This window comes from Sorex fumeus, unplaced genomic scaffold (assembly GCF_029834395.1).
Source record: "Sorex fumeus unplaced genomic scaffold, SorFum_2.1 ptg000010l, whole genome shotgun sequence".
In the NCBI taxonomy this organism is placed as follows: domain Eukaryota; kingdom Metazoa; phylum Chordata; class Mammalia; order Eulipotyphla; family Soricidae; genus Sorex; species Sorex fumeus.
In genome coordinates this window covers 7,463,907-7,485,407 of record NW_026606067.1, presented here as the reverse complement: position 1 = coordinate 7,485,407, position 21,501 = coordinate 7,463,907, and the positions used below count along the sequence as shown (strand labels likewise).

General features: G+C 37.7%; 1 protein-coding gene across 2 annotated transcripts in view; it reads right to left on the bottom strand.

Annotated features, from left to right (window-relative positions):
- The window catches only part of KCNT2 (potassium sodium-activated channel subfamily T member 2), a 436,080-nt gene that overhangs the window by 101,532 nt on the left and 313,047 nt on the right, over positions 1-21,501 (bottom strand). For both annotated transcript variants that reach the window (XM_056110603.1, XM_056110604.1), the window contains exons 18-19: positions 11,503-11,608; positions 6,306-6,478 (exon numbers count right to left, since the gene is read on the bottom strand). In XM_056110603.1, coding sequence (XP_055966578.1) covers positions 6,306-6,478; positions 11,503-11,608 — 279 coding nt within the window. The remainder of the gene's footprint in view (positions 1-6,305; positions 6,479-11,502; positions 11,609-21,501) is intronic.

The window sequence follows — 21,501 nt, the reverse complement described above, 5'->3', positions numbered from 1 at the left end:
GAGGACAGTGCTACAGTCTTTTTTAAAAAATTTATTTATTTTTGTGGGTGAGTGGGTAGTGGAATGTGGGCCACAACTCATTCTGCTCAGGGCTTACTCATGGTATGGCTTCACACTGAGGGATCACTCCCGGTGGTATACAGAGAACTGTATAGAGTGCAGGATATTGAACCCAAGCTGACTATGTGCTAAGTAAAGTGCCTTATCCCTGTACTATCTCTTTGACTCTTACCCTTCAGTTTCTTTCTAACTTAATTTTTTTCTTTTGGGCCACTGGTACTGGGTTTATTCCTGGCTCTCACTCCTGATGGTGCTCTGGGAACCATATGGGATGGCAGATATCAAACCCAGGTCCACTTTGTGTAAGGTAATGCCTTATTTGCTCTGGCCCCCAAAATTCAATTTCATAATGCTACCTTCTTGATTTGTTCTTTGTGATGTATCCTCTAGTCTTGTCACAGTACTAATATTATTGACTAAGTCTGTTTAATAAAAGTTATTGATACTATTTTGTATAATAAGAAGTACTTGGTACTTTGGCTATGAAGTAAATTCTGTAGTTAACCGTCTTATCAGAGTTAAGATAAGATTTTTGGTCTTGATTAAGTAAAATCATTAAAGATACCTACACATCAAAATACTACCTTGTTTTAAGAAACTCATAAATGTTATTACATGCAATAAAGCCAGTTACTTTATTCACATTGTGAAAGAAATCTTCTAAGATCTTAGAAATTACTTTAACATCTGTACTCTATGAGTCATCCATACATGTTTCATGATTCATTCTTAGATGGATTTAGCTCTGTTAGAAGGTAAATCAGTTTCCTGAAATCTTGAAAATATGTAATTTTCATAAGCTTAGTTAATGTTGGGAGCCTACTAGGCAATAGGCTCTCTGAAAAATTTAACTAGGATAACATTTTTAAATTTAACAAGCTAGGTTTGACTTGGGCAGAAATCTGCAAAATTTAACTGGAATAACAAATAAGATTCATTTACTTATACTCATAAAGGCAGTTTTAAAGAAAGTCAGAAAAGATAAAAAGTGATAATTTCCACATATCAAATAGGCTACAACTTAAAAAGACAAAAACTATGGCAATAAACTGTTTAAGTAATTAAAAAGTAACATGAATCATGACACAGGCTCTTTTTTCTTAACTTGGAGTATAGGGTATCGAACCCAGGACCACACAACTGCAGGCCGTGCACTCTGCTGTTAAAGCCACATCTCAGTCCCATCTCATAGGCTCAGAGTTAACTATTTTTTTCTAATTATCCAATGACAAGCACAAACTAATTGGCAAGCATATTATAATTAATTAATTGACAAACATAAACTTTGAATTGCAAAGCATTGTTACTGGCTAGCACTGAATAATAACACATAAAAAAGTAGATGTCCCATTCTTATGATATAAACAGAAGTACTAATGAAGGGAACATTAAACAATTTAAAACATCAATACAACTGAATGAAATGTATGTAATTTTTCTGTTTGACTTCCAAATGGAGAAAGCCATCAGTGAATTACATTAAAGCAATGAAAATTATTGACAGATTTAATTATAAATTTTATCACAGAGGGATTAATTTTAAAACTTTATCACAAAAGTTTTAACTTATAATATAAATTAATGAAAATTCATTCCTTATAAATAAATTTGCTTGATATACAAACAAATCTTACAAATAAGAAAAAGATAAGCATGATAAAAATTGATCAAGGACAGACTATTCATAGATCATACCAGAAAAAAAAGAAACATGCTATAACTAATTAGTAATACAAGAAACAAAATTCAACAAACATAAAAGTAATCAATGTTAGCAAACAGAAGGAAAACTGGAACAATGTTGATTAGTGTCCTAACCATAACTTATGTAGAAAAATAGCTACTTATGAGTTCTAAAAATCATGTCCTCACAAGGTATAAAATTTGTGCCCATTCTTTATAAAATTGTCACTATATGCAATTATTAAGTAGCCATCAATTGCTAAGAAGTGAAAATGTCTGTGACTAACATGTTTGTAAAATTGGTTTTAAATAACTAGAATAAACATAATTTTCTACTTCAAATTAAAGAAATTAATATTTTAGGCCTTTATGATATTCTTTATTTTCTCAGAATTATTCCACTTCTAAGTAGCTTATTTCTTTATACATATACCAAAAATACATATATATTTACATGTATATGTCGTTTTTGTTTTGTTTTGGGGTCATATCTAGTGGCAATCAGGAGCAACTCCTGCCTCTGTGTTTGGGGATTGACCCTGATGGTGTTCAGTGGCAGGGACTGAGCATATGCTCAGTGTGTTGAGCTCTTTCTCTGGTCCTACAAATGTAATTTAATCTCAACTACTTAGAATAAATTTCCATTATTGTTGATAGGGGTTTCGCAGAAAAGGCACTCATTGGTATGAACCGGATAATGTCATTTTCCTCCTAATGGAAGAAGGGAATTTCCATTTCCTGTCTGCCATTCGTGAGTCAGACAGAGTATGCCTCATATGCAACATCACATATAGTTCTAAATTACTTAAGACCCCTCTAGTGATTTCACAAATGAGAAAACTGAGAGAATGAAATTCAACAAATAGCCCTAGGTTTACAAGAAAACAAGCATAGATCATTTGCCAGATCTGTACAAGCCCTCAAATTGAAAGCTTTTAATAGCAATAGTGGTATTACTGTAAGATAACAACATTTTGTGACAATAAATTTTATCATTACTTATGAAATAAGCTGAACTAAAGTTTCTTCAGCACCATTTGTCAGAAAGTAGAGTTTAATAGAAGGGGAGTGTAAACAAGATGAAGGTGTTAGGAAAACAATGTTGGCTCTTATAACTTGTCTAATACACCTGAAAAAGAGCTTTAAACTTATATGTCCCATTTCTCACATGAAGTGGTATCACCAGATGACTAGCAACCTTGAAGGTTGTGATTATAATCAAAACATTTAAAGCAAGATGATACAACAGAAGATCACATAGAATAAATTGCCAACTAGCTAGTAATGAGCAACCCTAGTGCTTATTTAATTACTTATATGAGTTCTTGAAGATTTTCTATTTAGAAATATGATGAACACTTAGAAATATTATGGGTATTAAATAATGCATTTATTATTAATTAGTAACAAACTATTAATAAATTAATAACAAACTAATATTAGTTTGCATTAAAAACTCATACTTGTGATATTTGTTATTGTTATTCTGAATAAATTTATCTTTCAGTAAAATTTTAAGTAGCCTTTACTTGAGTATTATTTTCTGCAATATTGATGCAGATTTGCTTTGCACGGAGATAATCCAGGATCTACCCGTGACACTCTATATGGTTCCCTGAGCACACCAGGAGTGATCCCTGAGCACAGAGCCAGGAGTAAGCCTTGAGCACTGCTGGGTGAGGCCTCAAAACCAAATAAATACTTAAACAAACAATAAAGTCCTTTATACCTAACTGATAATTCAAAAGAGCACAACATACAAATTCTTAATCTGAGAAAGCATTGCATTTCTATGTAACACTGTAGAACAGACTATCAAATATTAGCTATGAGAGTATAATAGGTTTTTTTATTGCTTAAAAACAAAGTATTTTATCTAAAACTTTCTGGAATATTATGTACTGTATTTAGTTTTTATTTTCTTATTCTTGAGCAAAGGATCAGAGGACAATAAATAAAAAATATTGATGTCAGTTTTGGGAAGTACACAGGAAACTAACAGAATCTTGCAATAAGCTTTTTATTTTTACCTCACTGAAATGATGTCAAATCCCACCAAATAGTAAATAATAAACATCATATGAATAGATGCATTCCAAAATATAAGTCATGATGATGGTAACAATGGAACTATAAATTTTGCATTATGAAGTTTCTCAGTATATTTCAGGATAAATCATCTCTATATGATATAGACATGTTTCTTATGAGAATAAAAAGTAAAGTCAAAGTCTGATTTCTGAAAAATAATAAAATCTCAGCAGTTATTATATTATAAAGAATTTGCAGGTAAAGAATATTCATTTAATTAATCTTTATGGTCTTGTAAAAATAAAATGTCCTGACAAAAAGCTACATCTAGTGGCTAGAGAGACAGCATAGCCCACAGGGCACTTGCATTGCACATGGCACACATGGGTTTATTCCCCAGTATCCCCTATGGTTCTCTGAGCCCCAACAGGAGTGATTCCTGAGGAAAAAGTCAGGAGTAAGCACTGAGTACACCAGTATTTAAGAAGAAGAGTCCTCAGATTTTTCTATAACTTATCAAGTTGAAAAATTAGCTGTAGGGGAAAAAAACAATAGAATATTTTGATTCTGAGAAAAATTTAATCAATCATTCCATAATCTGGCAGAGATTGACAATCTTTTTTCATCACAACCATATGTAAAGGGACTGGTTTAGACACAGCTATCACAAAATATGCATTAAATGCCGAGTCAAGGACAGACACCTGAGCTGAACCCATTTGCTCGCTGAGCTCATGAGGCGGAAAAAGGAGGGCGTGTGATTCTGAGAAGGAAGACAGACTGTGTCTAATTCTGTTCCAAGGAATAAATATACTCCCAATTATAGGAAGGCATTTTTGTAGGAAAGATATTTACTACTGGGAAGTACATTTCTATTTTGAATTCATGTAGAGCAGAAAAAAAGGGCATCTATGAGGTTTTGATATAGAAAAGGGATATTCTAAGCTTGGATCCATCTCATTCTTTTCAAACCTCATTCTTTTCTATAACCTGGATGTGAGATGATCCACTTTGTTTCAAGTCATATAAGAGAGATCTCAGGCTATTGCTTTGTGTATATCTCTAATTTTCCATTTTTATCTCTAAGAAAATGGACTAGTCATAAGCAGAAAGCACTCAAACCTGATGTGTATTTATCGATGCTATTCATCAAGCATCTCTTGGTGTGATAACTTGGCCCTTCCCTTTCAGATTCTTACTAGCAAAACTTTAGAACTGAGGCCATGTTCAAAGGCTTTTGAGGTCTTGGTAGTGAGTGAACTTTGTTGAGCATTCATAACAATTCAATTGTCGTGACTATTTCACAACCAAGGTTTCATTCTCATAAAATTCATCATAAACTTTTACTTTATCTGACAATGTATGCAAATATCTTTCCCCCCACCACATCTAAATTTACCTCATATTTTCTGACATGGCAAGGGGATATAAAATTGGAATTCAGTTATCCTACTGGCATATTCTTCCATGGTTTTAGTCAAGTATTAGAGTTTATTCCTTGCAATAATGATAAAAAAAAGATAACAACGAGCGTCTTATAACATGCAAATGAAGCCAATTCATATAGTGGAAAGTAATTTGTTTGGTAAAACTTCTTCCAAAAAATTTTATTATTTATTTATTTTGGCTATATCCCAGTTGTGTGCAAGGGACTTAGTGGTGTTAGGAATTCAACATGGATTCCCACATACAGACTTGGGGACATCTCCTAGCCTTTGATAAATTTTAGAGGCAAAGACCAGGCAATGATTTTGCATTATTAATTTTTCTTCTGAAATTTGCTTCATTTTGGAATTTTAGAAAAGAGTGATTGGATCCTGAAGTATTATCACTAGCTACTAATTTCAAGCACAAAGAATACCATAATTTTAGGATATAAGAGCCAATTGCAGAATTCACTGACCTATATTTTACATTTGCATAAAAATTTTGGAATGCTTAGTGTTCATGTTTCATAAATGCATAGAAATTCAACATTTAAAAATGAATGACCATGGTAACACATTACTCATACATGCTATGTTACAGAATTTTTGTTGAAAGAGTGGAATAATCAAAACAATTTATGGAAATGTGTCATGGTATAACATATGAAAGCAGATCATTAAAATGCTTATCTTATAGTTAATGGTTCTTTGGAAAGACAACAAAATTGTGCAGCTTTGGCAGAGATTTTTCCAGGCTAGTTGATTAATTTAAAGAAAATTACTATAATTATTTCAGTGGCGCATTTCCCACTGGCTATTAAATAGATGACCACTTGCAAAATAGTTTAAAATAAATAGCTGGGAGTATTCCGGTGATGTTTTAAGTAGTAGTTGTGAAGTATAACCATAATCTATGATTGTTTTGTACCATGGCACAAAATACATCTCTTGAATGTATTTATTTTGTACCATAGCACAAAATTTATCTCCTGATGAATCATGTGCCATAATGTATCTGATTTAAAGTATTGTAAGCAAGTTAAACTATTTTGTATATAATGTTAAAGTTCTTTTTCTTATTTGTGTATTTTAAAATATACTTACGGATTATCCAACAGCAGTACTATGGGATTAAGTTCTTTCTTTGGTCTATAATATGCCCTGAGAGGAACAATAAAATTATACAATCCATTTCCAGCTGTTTCAGCTGCAACTATAATTAGCTTATTTTTGAATCCATAGGCTTTTGCATCCTCATAGTAGTTATGCTGGCAACTCTGGAGAAGAAAAATTATACAAAGAAATGCCATTTTTATACTCCACTCAGCTTTGGTGACAAATTTTAGGATATATGGAAATAATCTCACCTAGTAGATTACTTTCTCACAAATTTGAAATAGTTACATTTTTCGATGACTAGTTGTTCAGCCCACTTTAAAAAAGCAAAGGTGTGCATGAACAAGACAAAACAATTGCAACTAGAATGCTTGATGCAGGGAAGAAAAAGTCTGCACTATATGTGCATACATTCTATTGGAAACTAAATTTTATTATTAGATGACTTCTGGGTATCTATATTTTAAAATTATAACAATGTACACATATAAAAATAATTATATATGAAAACAAAAATACTTGATAGACCACAAATATGTATATTTTTTCCACAATAGTCCAAAAAGCTGGGAAAAAATCATCTTTCTCTTCCAGTTTGTGGAAAAGAGTAATTAAATAACATTGGGATATTCCAAATTCTGAATAGATAAAAGGACAGAATATCTAAAGGGAATCTTTGTTCTTAAATTTCTTCTCTTTCAAGAATTTTTTGAGAGATAACTGAATAGGCTTTTTAATCTTTATAAAATCTTGAATAAAAGTAGAATTTTTAATTTATTTAGATTGGAATTAGTTCTTTGTAAATTGATCAACTCCAGAATATTCTCTACTTTTACTTAAAGAAGAAAAAATATTCCAAGAAGTGGTATTACGGGGTCATATGGAAGCTCAATTTCTAGTTTTTGAAGGACTGTGCATATTGTTTTCCAGAAAGTCTGGACTAGTGGGCATTTCCACCAACAGTGAAAGAGTGTCCCTCCATGAAAGCTCGTAACTATCTCACGGTGATTCAATAAAATTAAAAAAAAAAAGAAGAAGAAAAAATACAGAAAAATTGTGAGAAAAGGTATTACAAGTCAGCAGAAACAAAGAATACTGAAATTAAACTCACAGAGATTCCAGATTTTTATACCATTAGATCTTACTTTAGAATATAAAATGAGTATTTTTAATATATTTAAGAAATGAAAGAGCATAATTAAAGCATTGAAGAAAGAACAAGCAACTAGCCTATAGTCTTCAGAACAAAAGAGAGAACAATTTAAAATATTGACTCAAAAGATAGTTTAAATCACACACACTGATATGCATAGTTTGCAGGAGAGTGCTCAGAGTAAATATTAGAAAGTCCTAAACTCAAGAACGTTGTGGAGAGACAAGACATAATCTGAAAAGGAGCCATCACCCCCCTACCAGATTCCCTGTGAGAATGATTTAACAAAGGCTCCAGTTGTGGGAACAAAGTCCCACCTGGAGCAGAAGAAGGAATTCAGTGGGACAGGTACTTGCTTGCCATTGGTCAACCACGTTGCATCCATTGCAACACACACAGACCCCTGAGCATGGCTTACAGTAATCCTGGTGACATTTAGGTGTAAAACACTTTCCCCTCCCTCCCTGAAAAGGTGACCACCAGAACTCAAAGACTTGACCTTGCCAAACCCTGGCGGGTACCCCCAGCTGACTGAACCTGGGAAAGGAAAGTTCCAGCTTCCCCACAAATTGAGAGCCACCACATTTGGAGACGGCACACTTGGATTTGAGTGCACCGTTTCTTCTCTTAATTTTCCAGCACTATCTCGCCTCTGTGGCAATCTCACTCTCCCTCCACTGTGTATTCTCCATTAATCAACCTCTTTTACTTTGCTGTTCATCTCCTGAAATTGTTTTCTGAAAAGGAAGATAAAAGCCCTAGACTCTAAGTGAAGAATTGGGCTGATTTCTGATTTTGAGGTAAAGAAACACAGATCTTCTCAGTTTAAGAACCAAGGGGTCCCCATGAGCAGGGTGACAGGGATGAACTTGTATGCATTTAACGTGCAATTTAGAGAGACCCTACTGTCCATGCCATGCCATGCCAGAGGTCTTGCAGATTTTACTAATTCTTACTTCCCTGGTAAACACTCCATTGAAATAGATGAAAGAACCATTAGGGTATAACTGAAATAATAACTTAGAATACAAATCTGGGGCAACAGGAATATTAAAAGGAAATAAAAAAATTAAGATACTAGAAGAGAGCAATGAGACCATTTAACATAAATTTAATAAATCTGAAACATAGAAAATGAAAAAGAAACCTTGATATTCAAGTAAAATATTTACTGAGAACTTCCTTAGGATTAATAATAATTTTTAAAAATTCATGGGTCCTGGAAATCCAGTGACTCCTTATAACAAATCAAAATTAGAGAAATGTGGTATCATATATATCACAATAATATACAACCTTACATATCTTAGTAGAAGTACTGAAAGAATGAGTTCTTTAGTATAACCAGAGAGGAAAAAATATGAGAAGGAGTACACATTAGAATGATAACTAACTTCTCAGTAATATAATCTGAAGTTGGACATCCCACTAGACTGCATTTCTCAAAGCGATAATTAAAATGGAGGAATATGAAGCCAGAAGGAAGGATTAAAATATAATGAAGAATACATAAAAAGAAAAGTGATGAAGAAGGTTGGAAGTCTTCTTTGGAAGCAGAGAATTACTCACCTAAGCAGTATCTGAAGCCACAGAGAAGAGCTAAAGCCGCTAACAAAGAGACCATAGAAAGTTAAGGATGGACAGTGCTGGGATTGTTAAAAACTTCAATACTGAAATGTGGACAAGGAATTAATTAAGGTGCTTAAAGTAGTTCTGCTAGTACAAAAAAAAAAAAGGAGAAAACAGGGAATATGAAGTGGTTAGACCCTGCCTAGGAAGAATTAGTCACCCAAAGCTGATACCTACTGGTTTGGATAACTCAATCCTGACTCATACTCTTTACAAACATCATAAAATTCGCTGCATAATCCAATCTATTCTCAGTGAGGGCCTTCATCTACAAAGCAGATTCTCTCTATTCAACTCAACATTACCAAAATGACAAATAATCACAGATGTTACCAGTGCAGATGCCGCAGTTTGAAACACTTCAAAACCATGCTTTTTCAATGTGGTAAAGAGACAGCTCATATTCTTTGGGCTTTAAAAAGCCCCTGATTGTTCTTTCACTGAGCCTCAATTTTGAAAGTTCAGGTTTTAAGCTTTACACAGTTTCCACTTTAGTCTGTCAATATTTTATTAATCTTTAACCATGTACTAAAAGTAAAATGCCATCAGAAGTAAACTCAAGTTTTGTTGAGCCAAATGTTTATAAAAGTGAGTGAAATTTTGTTAAAAAATTAAAATATAGGGCTGGAGCAATAGCACAGCGGGTAGGGCGTTTGCCTTGCACGTAGCCAACCTGGGTTCGATTCCCAGCATCCCATATGGTCCTCTGAGCACCATCAGGGGTGATTCCTGAGTGCCGAGCCAGGAGTAACCCCTGTGCATCGCTGGGTGTGACCCAAAAAGGAAAAAAAAATATCTGATAAGAGAAGGGCCTTGAAGCTTAATATTCATCAATGTTACCAAAAACACACATTTAGGCAGCTATATCAAATGTTCTAGACAGGTAACTAAAATACAAACTCAAAAAATTATATCAAATATTGAGAGGTGGAGATATCCCTTTTAACGGGCTGAGACAAATATGCAGGAGCACTGGCAAAGATTCATCAAACAACTTCTGGATAATAAAAACAAAAATTTTTCAATAAAATATCACTCTTCTTAAGTGTGACAAGAGTCAAGATTAACTTTGCTTACCACATAAATAACAACACTTGAAAGAACACTGACTCATTTACTAATTTCCTGGAACTGTGTTTAAGTTTGTCACAGCCACTGATTTATATAATTTTCTGCTCTGAAGTTTATGTCAAAATTATAGCCATCTTGTAGATGTGAAAACTAAAATGCAATATGCGTTTTGTTCAAAATGCACAATTTATAAATGAGGATGTGAGATTTCAAGTTATTATCTGCTAAATTTAGAGTAAAAGAAGAAATCTCTTAAAATTTGACCTTTTTCCCCCCAGAAATACATTTTAGGAAAGCATTTCCATCATACACTTCACAGTTTACTATCTAGGAGTTGGGTGTGGGACTTGAGGATTCCCAGTATAAATCATGCTCAATACTGCTCAAATATAATGAGTATTCTATGTGGAAATAAAATGCATTTTTGTGTTGTTTTGTTTTCTTTGGGGTGATCACATGTAGTGGTGCTTAGAGCTTAGTCTTGAATATGTGCTCAGGGATCATTCCTGGCTATGATCAGGAGACCATATACAGTGCTGGGGATCAAACCTGGGTTGGCTGCATGCAAGGCAAGCACCTGCTGTCCCCATTCCCAATAAAATGTCTTGAAATCTATTTTGGATAGTTTTATCAAACCCATTCAGAACCAAAATCATTGCAACCTTTAGGAAAAAAGGTATTAAGGACTACAGTAAAACTAGCTTCCAATCTGTTCCACAGCCAGTCTTGCTGCAAACATACAAATCAGATAGTTTCACAGTGTCAAGCAATATCATACAGAAACCTGGAAACAAAAAAATATCTGGTAAGACAAATAGTGCAGATTCAGAAAAAGTGATTTTGGGAGAGTATGGATGTTGAAAATCTGTAGGTAGAAAATTTTGATCTTTATTTTCCTCTATAAAAACCTAATTGGCTGAAAGTGAAAAACAATTACCAGATGACTTCCTGCATATGTAGTATACAAATCAGCAAAGAAAATTATCTGGCAAAAGAAAAAATATCTTAGACACTATAGAATTCAGAGAAGAGAGGAGGATGGTGGGTAGAAGGACAAGGCTGAGAAGATGAATTTCATAGTCTGATGGTATTAGACCTTAGTGGTGGGACAGTAAGGCAAATGCACACAATGGATCTGAAGCTGACCTCCCAATACTATATGATATATAAAACAATAAAATGTGATTTTTAAAAAAACTTCATTCATTCAAAACTTCAGCAAAGGAATGACAGGTGACCTTCAGTGCAAAGGACTTTGCAAATTTATTTAAATAGAATTGAAAATGTGATAATTTTGCTTTTTTATATTAAATAAAAGAAAAAATCTCTTACCTTGTCTAATCTCAAGCAGCAAAATGGCACTTTTTCATGAAGGAGATGACAAAATGTTGGTGAGCTTCCTATATATGGAGAATAGGGTGGGTAGCCTTTAGCATATCTGCAAACAATAACATATATGTAATTGCCTTGGAGAAGAGATGAAAAGTTGAGCAATGGAACTGTAGTCAGGATTCTTTATATTTATAAAGTTAGATGCATAAATTATTTATGTGACAATTATATTTTTGATAAAGAAATAGCTAGCAGTAGGTAAACTAAAATCTGTAAGCCAAAGGTATCCCATTACCTGGTTTTGTGGGGTTTTATTTGTTCATCTGTTTTGGGGTCATACTCAGAGATGCTCAGGATTTACTCCTTGTTCTGTACACAGAGATCACTGCCGGTAGTGTCAAGGGGCAATTTGCAGTTTTGGGGATCAAACCCAGTTCAGTCTCATGCAAGGAAAGCACTTTGTCATCTGCACTATATCTCTGGCCCCTAACCTAGTTTTCTGACTCAAGAATAATTTTTATATTTTTAAATTGAGGGGTATATTCAATCGGTGGTTTTGCCTAACTGATGTTGCTGTTTTCCCAAATTTCCAAATGGGATCGGGCCACTGTCTCCTTCGTGCAAAATTCTACCTCACAGAACGGAGAGAAAAGAATGCAAAGTTTAGGAAGAGAACTCCCAGAACGACCAGCAACTGGGAGCTCTTTGGCTCTGTTGCGGCAACATGGGAAGATGCCGTCATTGACAACATGATGAGGAATACGATTGAATGATTCAGCACCTCCATGATTGTGCGAGGAATGCCAAGAGAGAGATAGCCACAAAAAAAAAAAAACGCCTTTCTTCGAACACTCTTGAACTTATTCACCAACGTGGCTTGGCACATGTCTCAGGAAACTGCAGGTGAATGTCTGAGCTGGCAAAACAATGCAGAGAAGCCATCAAGGATGACCTCAAAGACAGGAGAGCAGCAGCGCTGGTAGATGCGGCAGAAGCCAGGAAAAGCATTCATAATGACCTCCTGTCCTTCACCAACTACAAGACCAAGATGACTGCCCTCCGACATCATGATGGATCTGTCACATCTTCCAGAAGGGCAATGGAGAAGATTATTCATGACTACTACTCAGATCTCTTTAATAGCCATGTCCACTTGCCCACATACCACATTCCGCATGATGGATTTGTCGATCCCAATGTGCTCCCTTCCGAAATCCAACATGCCATCTCGTCGGTAAAGAAACAAAGAGCACCTGGCCCAGACAAGATCAGACCTGAACACCTGAAGAACTTACCATCAGTACCTACCAATACACTAGCTCGGCTCTTCACATGCTACCTGTCTGTATGCAAGGTTCCATCCCAATGGAAAACCACAGCAGGACTGTACTACTATACAAGAAGGGAGACATCCACGACATCTGCAACTATCGCCCAATCTGCCTATTGTCTGTCATCTACTAACTGTTCACTTGAGTCATCCTGAATAGGATTGGCAGAACACTAGATGAAGGACAACCATGTGAACAAGCCGGGTTCCGAAAAGGATTCAGTACCATCGACCATATCCACACGATTACTAAGCTCATTGAGGTTTCTCAGGAGTTCAAGATGCCGCTCTGTCTAATATTCATTGATTTAAAGAAGGCCTTTGATTTTGTTGAGATGAAAGCGGTCATAGAAGCCCTAGCCAATCATGGTGTACACACTGGCCGAGCAAGTGAAAACAGAGATAGATAAATGGGATTATCTCTAAACTAAGAAGCTTCTGCGCCTCCAAAGAAACAGTGACCAAAATACAAAGACAATCTACAGAATGGGAAAGGATATTCGCCGAATACACATCTGACAAGGGGTTGATATCCAGGATATACAAAGTACTGGTTGAACGCCACAAGAAGAAAACATCCAACCCTATCAAAAAATGGGGCAATGAAATGAACAGAAACTTTCTCAAAGAAGAAATCCGAATAGCAAAAAATGACATGAGAAAATGCTCTACATCATTAATCATCAGGGAGATGCAGATCAAAACCACAATGAGATATCATCTCACACCTCAGAGACTGGCCCACATTCAAAAGAACAAAAGTAACTGATGCTGGCGCGGATGTGGCGAGAAAGGGATACTCCTTCACTGTTGGTGGGAATGCCGACTGGTTCAGACCTTTTGGAAAATAGTATGGACGATTCTCAAAAAATTAGAAATTGAGCTCCCATTTGACCCAACAATACCATTCCTGGGAATATATCCCAGAGAGGCAAAAATGTATAGTCGAAGTGACATCTGCACTTGTTTGTTCATTGCAGCACTGTTTACAATAACCAGAAACTGGAAGAAACCTGAGTGCCCAAGAACAGATGACTGGTTAAAGAAACTTTGGTACATCTACACAATGGAGTTCTATGTAGCTCTTAGAAAAGATGAAGTCATGAAATTTCCATACAAGTGGTACAATATGGAAAGTATCATGCTAAGCGAAATGAGTCAGAAAGAGAGGGATAGACATAGAAAGATTGCATTCATCTGGGGGATATAAAGTAACAAAATATGAGATTAATACCCAAGAATATCTGAGATCAACACCAGGAAGATTACTCCATAGCTTACAGGCCAGCCGGGTATTCTAGGGGAAAGGGCAGTTCAGATAGACAAGGGAACACCAAATGGAGGGTGTTTGGAGGATCCTCCCAGGATGTAGACGCATGTTGAAATTAGACTATGGACTGAACATGTTTGCCACTCAATGCCTCTTTTGCAGACCACAACACCCAAAAGGAGAGAGAGAACAAATGGGAATGCCCTGCCACAGAGGCAGGGTGGGATGGGGGGGATGAGGGGGGATGGGTATTATCCATGGTGGTGAAATATGGGCACTGGTGGAGGGATGGGTATTTGATCATTGTATAATCGAAACCCAAGCACAAAAATTTGTAAATCGACACAGAGGCCCAGCTCTGGGCAACAAAGCTGAACGGCTCCAATTCCAACAGGTACAGCCCGCCCCCAAGGGCCTGGTTTCCTCTCTGGGCACGCGCAGCTAGAAACAGCCCCGAGACAGTCGGTTTTCACCCCCTGATCCGCGTGGGACGGGCACAGAGGCCCAGCTCTGGGCAACAAAGCTGAACGGCTCCAATTCCAACAGGTACAGCCCGCCCCCAAGGGCCTGGGTTCCTCTCTGGGCACGCGCAGCTAGAAACAGCCCCGAGACAGCCGGTTTTCACCCCCTGATCCGCGTGGGACGGGCACAGAGGCCCAGCTCTGGGCAACAAAGCTGAACGGCTCCAATTCCAACAGGTACAGCCCGCCCCCAAGGGCCTGGGTTCCTCTCTGGGCACGCGCAGCTAGAAACAGCCCCGAGACAGCCGGTTTTCAACCCCTGATCCGCGTGGGACGGGCACAGAGGCCCAGCTCTGGGCAACAAAGCTGAACGGCTCCAATTCCAACAGGTACAGCCCGCCCCCAAGGGCCTGGGTTCCTCTCTGGGCACGCGCAGCTAGAAACAGCCCCGAGACAGCCGGTTTTCAACCCCTGATCCGCGTGGGACGGGCACAGAGGCCCAGCTCTGGGCAACAAAGCTGAACGGCTCCAATTCCAAACAGGAGACATTCCCAACTCCTCGCCCAGTGCCAGGGACTCTTTCCGGAGCCGCGGCCGCGAAATATTTTCCCACTACATATGCCATAGGAACCATAAGCTAACTTCTTAGATGGAAACTTCTCTATTTTAGCTCAGCCACTAGAAATACAGTTGCCAATAACTCATAAGCCTATCTTAACTCACACTGCATATCAAGCAGAATAGTAACACTGAACGTGAAGGACTAAACCACACCTCTCACAATGGTAAAGCAACGCAAAAGCCCACCAAACATTCATATTGAAGAGTCTAGCCCAGATGACACCAACAGTACTGTAGTGTTAGACAACCTCTCTGACAAGGAATTCAGAAGGGAGCTACTTAGGATGCTTAGGGAATTAAAAGAAACAATGGAAACCAATGCCAATAGAAGACAAGAGGATCTGAAGGCAGAAATGAGGAAAATGCAATCAGAAATGTCAGACCTGAAAAATCTCGTAGGCGAATTGAAAAGCTCAGTGGAAGGCCTCAGCAGCAGAGTAACAGCGGCTGAGAACAGAATCAGTGAGCTCGAAAATGAAGTTCAGAGACTCTCCCGAAAAGAGCAGAAAATGGAAAAGAGACTCACAATTCGGGAACAGATGGCAAGAGAAGATCGTGATGAAGCCAAGAGGGGTAACATAAGAATTATTGGAGTCCCAGAGGGACAGGAAGAAAACCTCGATGAAGAAGAAACTGTCAAAGACATCATTGCTACAACATTTCCAGAGCTGAAGAAAACTTGTGACCACATTCAGGAGGCCCAAAGGGTACCAGCTAGAAGAAATCCGAATAAAAATACCCCAAGACACATTCTGATCAAAATGACCAAAACCTTAGACAGAGACAAAATTCTGAAAGCAGCAAGATCGAAGAAAGAAATCTCTTACAAAGGAGCATCCTTAAAATTCACAGCTGATTTTTCTGATGAAACCCTCATGGCCCGAAAACAGTGGTGGGACATAGTAAAAAAACTCAATGAAATAAATGCCTCCCCCAAAATACTTTTCCCAGCAAGACTCTCATTCATAATAGAAGGAACAACACACAGTTTCACAGACAAACAACAGCTCAGGAACTTCATAGACTCAAAACCATGGTTACAAGAACAACTAAATGGGCTACTTTAAGGCAAGAAAGGCCCCTCAAATACACCCAATTTTAACATAACAATGGGACAAAATCCCATAACAATAATCCCTCTCAATGTCAATGGGCTGAATGCACCAATTAAAAGACATAGGGTGGCAGGATGGATTAGAAAATTGAACCCAACATTCTGCTGCCTGCAAGAAACGCATCTCAATAGTCAAAGCAAACACAGACTCAGAGTCAAAGGCTGGAAAACAATCCTACAGGCAAACAGCTCCCATAAAAAAGCTGGGGTAGCCATCCTTATATCAGACCACATCGATTTCAGAGTGAGGAAGGTCATAAGAGACAGTGAAGGCCATTACTTATTGATCAGAGGATCTGTACAACAGGAAGAACTTACAATAATAAATGTATATGCACCTAATGAGAGACCAGCAAAGTACTTAAAACAACTACTCATAGATTTGGAAAAAGACATCAATAGCAACACAATACTAGTGGGAGACTTCAACACTGCTTTGTCACCTCTTGATAGATCAACCAGAGTCAAGCTTAGCAAGGACATACTTCATTTGAGGGAAACAATGGAAGAAAGGGACTTAGTAGATATATACAGGACACTTCATCCACAAAAAGCTGAATACACATTCTTCTCAAGCGTCCATGGAACATTCTCCAAGATAGACCACATGCTGAGCCACAAAACATGCCTCCATAAAATTAAGAAGGTAGAGATTGTATCAACAATCTTCTCAGACCATAATGCGCTGAAATTAGAAGTAAATCACACACAAAAACAGAAAACTAAATCAAACACCTGGAAATTAAACAGTGCACTATTGAACAACGAGTGGATTAGACAGGAAATCAAAGAGAAAATCAAAAGATTCCTAGAAACGAATGAAAATGAGAACACGAGTTACCAAAACTTATGGGACACAGCAAAGGCTGTGTTAAGAGGAAAGTTTATAGCTCTACAAGCATTCCTCAGGAAGGAGGAGCGAGCACACATAAGTAACCTAACCTCACAGCTTAAGAGCTTGGAGAAGGACCAAAAAAAGGAGCACAACCCGAACAGGAGAAAGGAAATAATAAAACTCAGAGCAGAGATTAACGAGATGGAAACCCAAAAAACAATCCGAAAGATCAATGAAACCAAGAGCTGGTTCTTTGAGAAAATTAACAAGATCGATAAGCCTCTAGAAAACTCACAAAGAAAGGGAGAGAGAAAACCCTAATAAACCGAATCAGAAATGAAAAGGGGGTCATTACAACAGAAACCACAGAAATTCAGAGGATCCTCAGGGAGTACTTTGAGAAGCTTTATGCCACGGAACATCAAAACCTCGAGGAAATGGATAAATTCCTAGACTCCTACAGACTCCCAAGGCTGAACCAAGAAGACCTGGAATACCTGAACAGACCTATCACCATCAAGGAAATTGAAATGGTAATAAAAAGTCTCCCCAAGCACAAAAGTCCTGGCCCGCATGGATTCACTAGTGAATTCTTCCAAATCTTTAAAGAGGACTTACTCCCAATGCTCTTTAAGCTTTTCCACGAAATTGAAATATCAAAAACACTTCCAAACAGTTTCTACGAAGCAAATATCACACTGATACCAAAAGCAGACTGAGATACCACAAAGAAAGAGAATTACAGGCCGATATCCCTGATGAACACAGATGCAAAGATCCTCAACAAACTACTAGCAAATAGAATCCAACTACTCATCAAAAAGATCATACACCATGACCAAGTAGGATTCATCCCAGGGATGCAAGGATGGTTCAACATTCGGAAATCAATCAACATAATCCACCATATCAACAAAAGAAAAGATAAAAAGCATATGATCATATCAATAGATGCAGAGAAAGCATTTGATAAGATCCAGCACCCCTTTATGATGAAAACCCTAGCCAAAATGGGTATAGAGGGGACCTTCCTCAACATAATTAAAGCCATCTACCACAAGCCTACAGCAAGCATCATCCTCAATGGGGAAAAACTGAGAGCCTTCCCTCTAAGATCAGGGACGAGACAGGGATGCCCACTCTCTCCACTGCTGTTCAATATAGTACTGGAAGTACTTGCAATAGCGATTAGGCAGGAAAAAGATATTAAGGGCATTCAGGTAGGAAAGGAAGAAATCAAGCTCTCACTATTCGCAGATGATATGATACTCTACTTAGAGAACCCAATAACTTCCACCAAAAAACTCTTAGAAACAATAGACTCGTATAGTAAAGTTGCAGGTTATAAAATCAATACCCAAAAGTCCATGGCTTTCCTATACGCAAACAGTGAGAGAGAAGAAAGCAACATGAAAAAAACAATCCCATTCACAATTGTGCCCCAGAAAATCAAGTACCTAGGAATCAGCTTAACTAAGGAAGTAAAGGACCTGTACAAAGAAAACTACAAAACGCTACTTCAGGAAATAAAAGAGGACATGAGGAAATGGAAAGATATCCCCTGCTCATGGGTCGGGAGACTTAACATTGTCAAAATGGCAATACTACCGAAAGCATTGTATAAATTCAATGCAATCCCTATAAGGATACCCATGACATTCTTCAAAGAAATGGAGCAAACACTCTTGAAATTTATATGGAACAATAAGCCCCCACGAATAGCTAAAGCAATTCTTGGGAAAAAGAAAATGGGAGGAATCAACCTCCCGAACTTCAAACTGTACTACAAAGCAGTAATAATTAAAACAGCATGGTACTGGAACAAAGGCAGAACTGCAGACCAATGGAACAGGGTTGAATACACTGACATCTCTCCTCAATCATATGCTCATCTAATCTTTGATAAAGGTGCAAGTAATGTGAAATGGAGTAAGGAAAGCCTCTTTAATAAATTGTGTTGGCATCACTGGACGGCTACATGCAAAAAAATAGGCTCAGAACTCTGCCTAACACCATGTACAAAAGTAAGATCAAAATGGATTAAAGACCTCAACATCAGACCAGAAACCATAAGGTACATTGAAGATAAAGTTGGCAAAACCCTCCATGACATTGAAGCTAATGGTACCTTCAAAGATGCCACGCCACTGGCCAAGCAAGTGAAAACAGAGATAGATAAATGGGACTATCTTAAACTAAGAAGCTTCTGCACCTCCAAAGAAACAGTGACCAAAATACAAAGACAGTCTACAGAATGGGAAAGGATATTCACCGAATACACATCTGACAAGGGGTTGATATCCAGGATATACAAAATACTGGTTAAACTCCACAAGAAGAAAACATCCAACCCCATCCAAAAATGGGGCAATGAAATGAACAGAAACTTTCTCAAAGAAGAAATCCGAATGGCAAAAAAGCACATGAGAAAATGCTCTACATCATTAATCATCAGGGAGATGCAGATCAAAACCACAATGAGATACCATCTCACACCTCAGAGACTGGCCCACATTCAAAAGAACAAAAGCAACCGATGCTGGCGTGGATGTGGCGAGAAAGGGACACTCCTTCACTGTTGGTGGGAATGTCCACTGGTTCAGCCCTTCTGGAAAACAGTATGGACGATTCTCAAAAAATTAGAAATTGAGCTCCCATTTGACCCAGCAATATCACTCCTGGGAATATATCCCAGAGAGGCAAAAATGTATAGTCGAAGTGACATCTGCACTTGTTTGTTCATTGCAGCCCTCTTTACAATAGCCAGAAACTGGAAGAAACCTGAATGCCCAAGAACAGATGACTGGTTAAAGAAACTTTGGTACATCTACACAATGGAGTACTATGTAGCTCTTAGAAAAGATGAAGTCATGAAATTTACATACAAGTGGTACAATATGGAAAGTATCATGCTAAGCGAAATGAGTCAGAAAGAGAGGGATAGACATAGAAAGATTGCATTCATCTGGGGGATATAAAGTAACAAAGTATGAGATTAATACCCAAGAATAGCTGAGATCAGCACCAGGAGGATTACTCCATAACTTAGAGGCCAGCCGGGTATCCTAGAGGAAAGGGCTATTCAGATAGAGAAGGGAGCACCAAATAAAGGATGTTTGGAGGATCCTCCCAGGAGGGGAGATGCATGTCGAAAGTAGACTATGGACTGAACATGTTTGCCACTCAATGCCTCTTTTGCAGACCACAACACCCAAAAGGAGAGAGAGAACACAGGGGATTGCCCTGCCACAGAGATGGGGGGATGGGGGGATGGGGGTGGGAGGGATATTATCCATGGTGGTGGAAAATGGGCACTGGTGGAGGGATGGGTATCTGATCATTGTATAATTGAAACCAAAGCACAAAAAATTGTAAATCTACAACTTTAAAAAAAATAAAATAAAATAAAGGGGAAAAAAAAATAAAAAAAATAAAATAAAATAAAAAAAAAAATTTGTAAATCTACAACTGTACCTCATGGTGTTTCACTAATAAAAAAAAAATCAGGGTGTACAAACTCAATACTTCAGGATCCTCTGTGAGCTCTATTACAGATTCACTACCAAGATCTCACCATTCTACAAAGAAGTAAACATCCAGTCAAGAGAGGGATTCAGCAGGGTGATACCATTTCACCAAAACTCTTCAGTGCCACCCTCGAGAACATCATGTGACCACTGGAATGGGAAGAAATGGGAGTGAAGATAGATGGTCGGCAACTACACCACCTCCGCTTTGCTGATGACATTGTTCTAATATCACCAAACATCAGCCAAGCAGCACAAATGCTGACCAACTTCGACCGTGAGTGTGAAAAGGTCGGACTACAGCTGAATCTTACGAAGACAATGTTTATGTGAAACAGCCTCGTTCCTGACATTCCATTCGCTCAACAGAATCACCATCTCCAAATGTAACAGTTATACCTAGGTCGGGAAATCAACATGGTGAATGACCTGGCACCTGAGTTACACAGGAGGAAGAGAGCGGGTTGGAATGCCTTCAAGAGCATTGAAGAAATAAGTAAGAGGACAAAGAACCTCCAGCTACAAGCACATCTCCTCGATTCCACTGCTCTTCCTGCATTAACATATGCCTCAGAGACCTGTGCCCTACGAAAACAGGATGAGAATGCTATTTGGGTCTCTCAAAGAGGAATCGAAAGAGCTATGCTTGGAATATCACGATTCACTCAAATGAGAGATAGAATCCAGAGTTCTGATCTCCATCAATGCTCAAGAATCAGGGACGCTCTCTCATTTGCCAAGGCATCAAAATTCAGATGGGCTGGACATGTAATGAGGTTTACACACAACCGCTAGACTAGAGCCATTACTGACTGGATTCCACGGGACATCAAAAGATCGC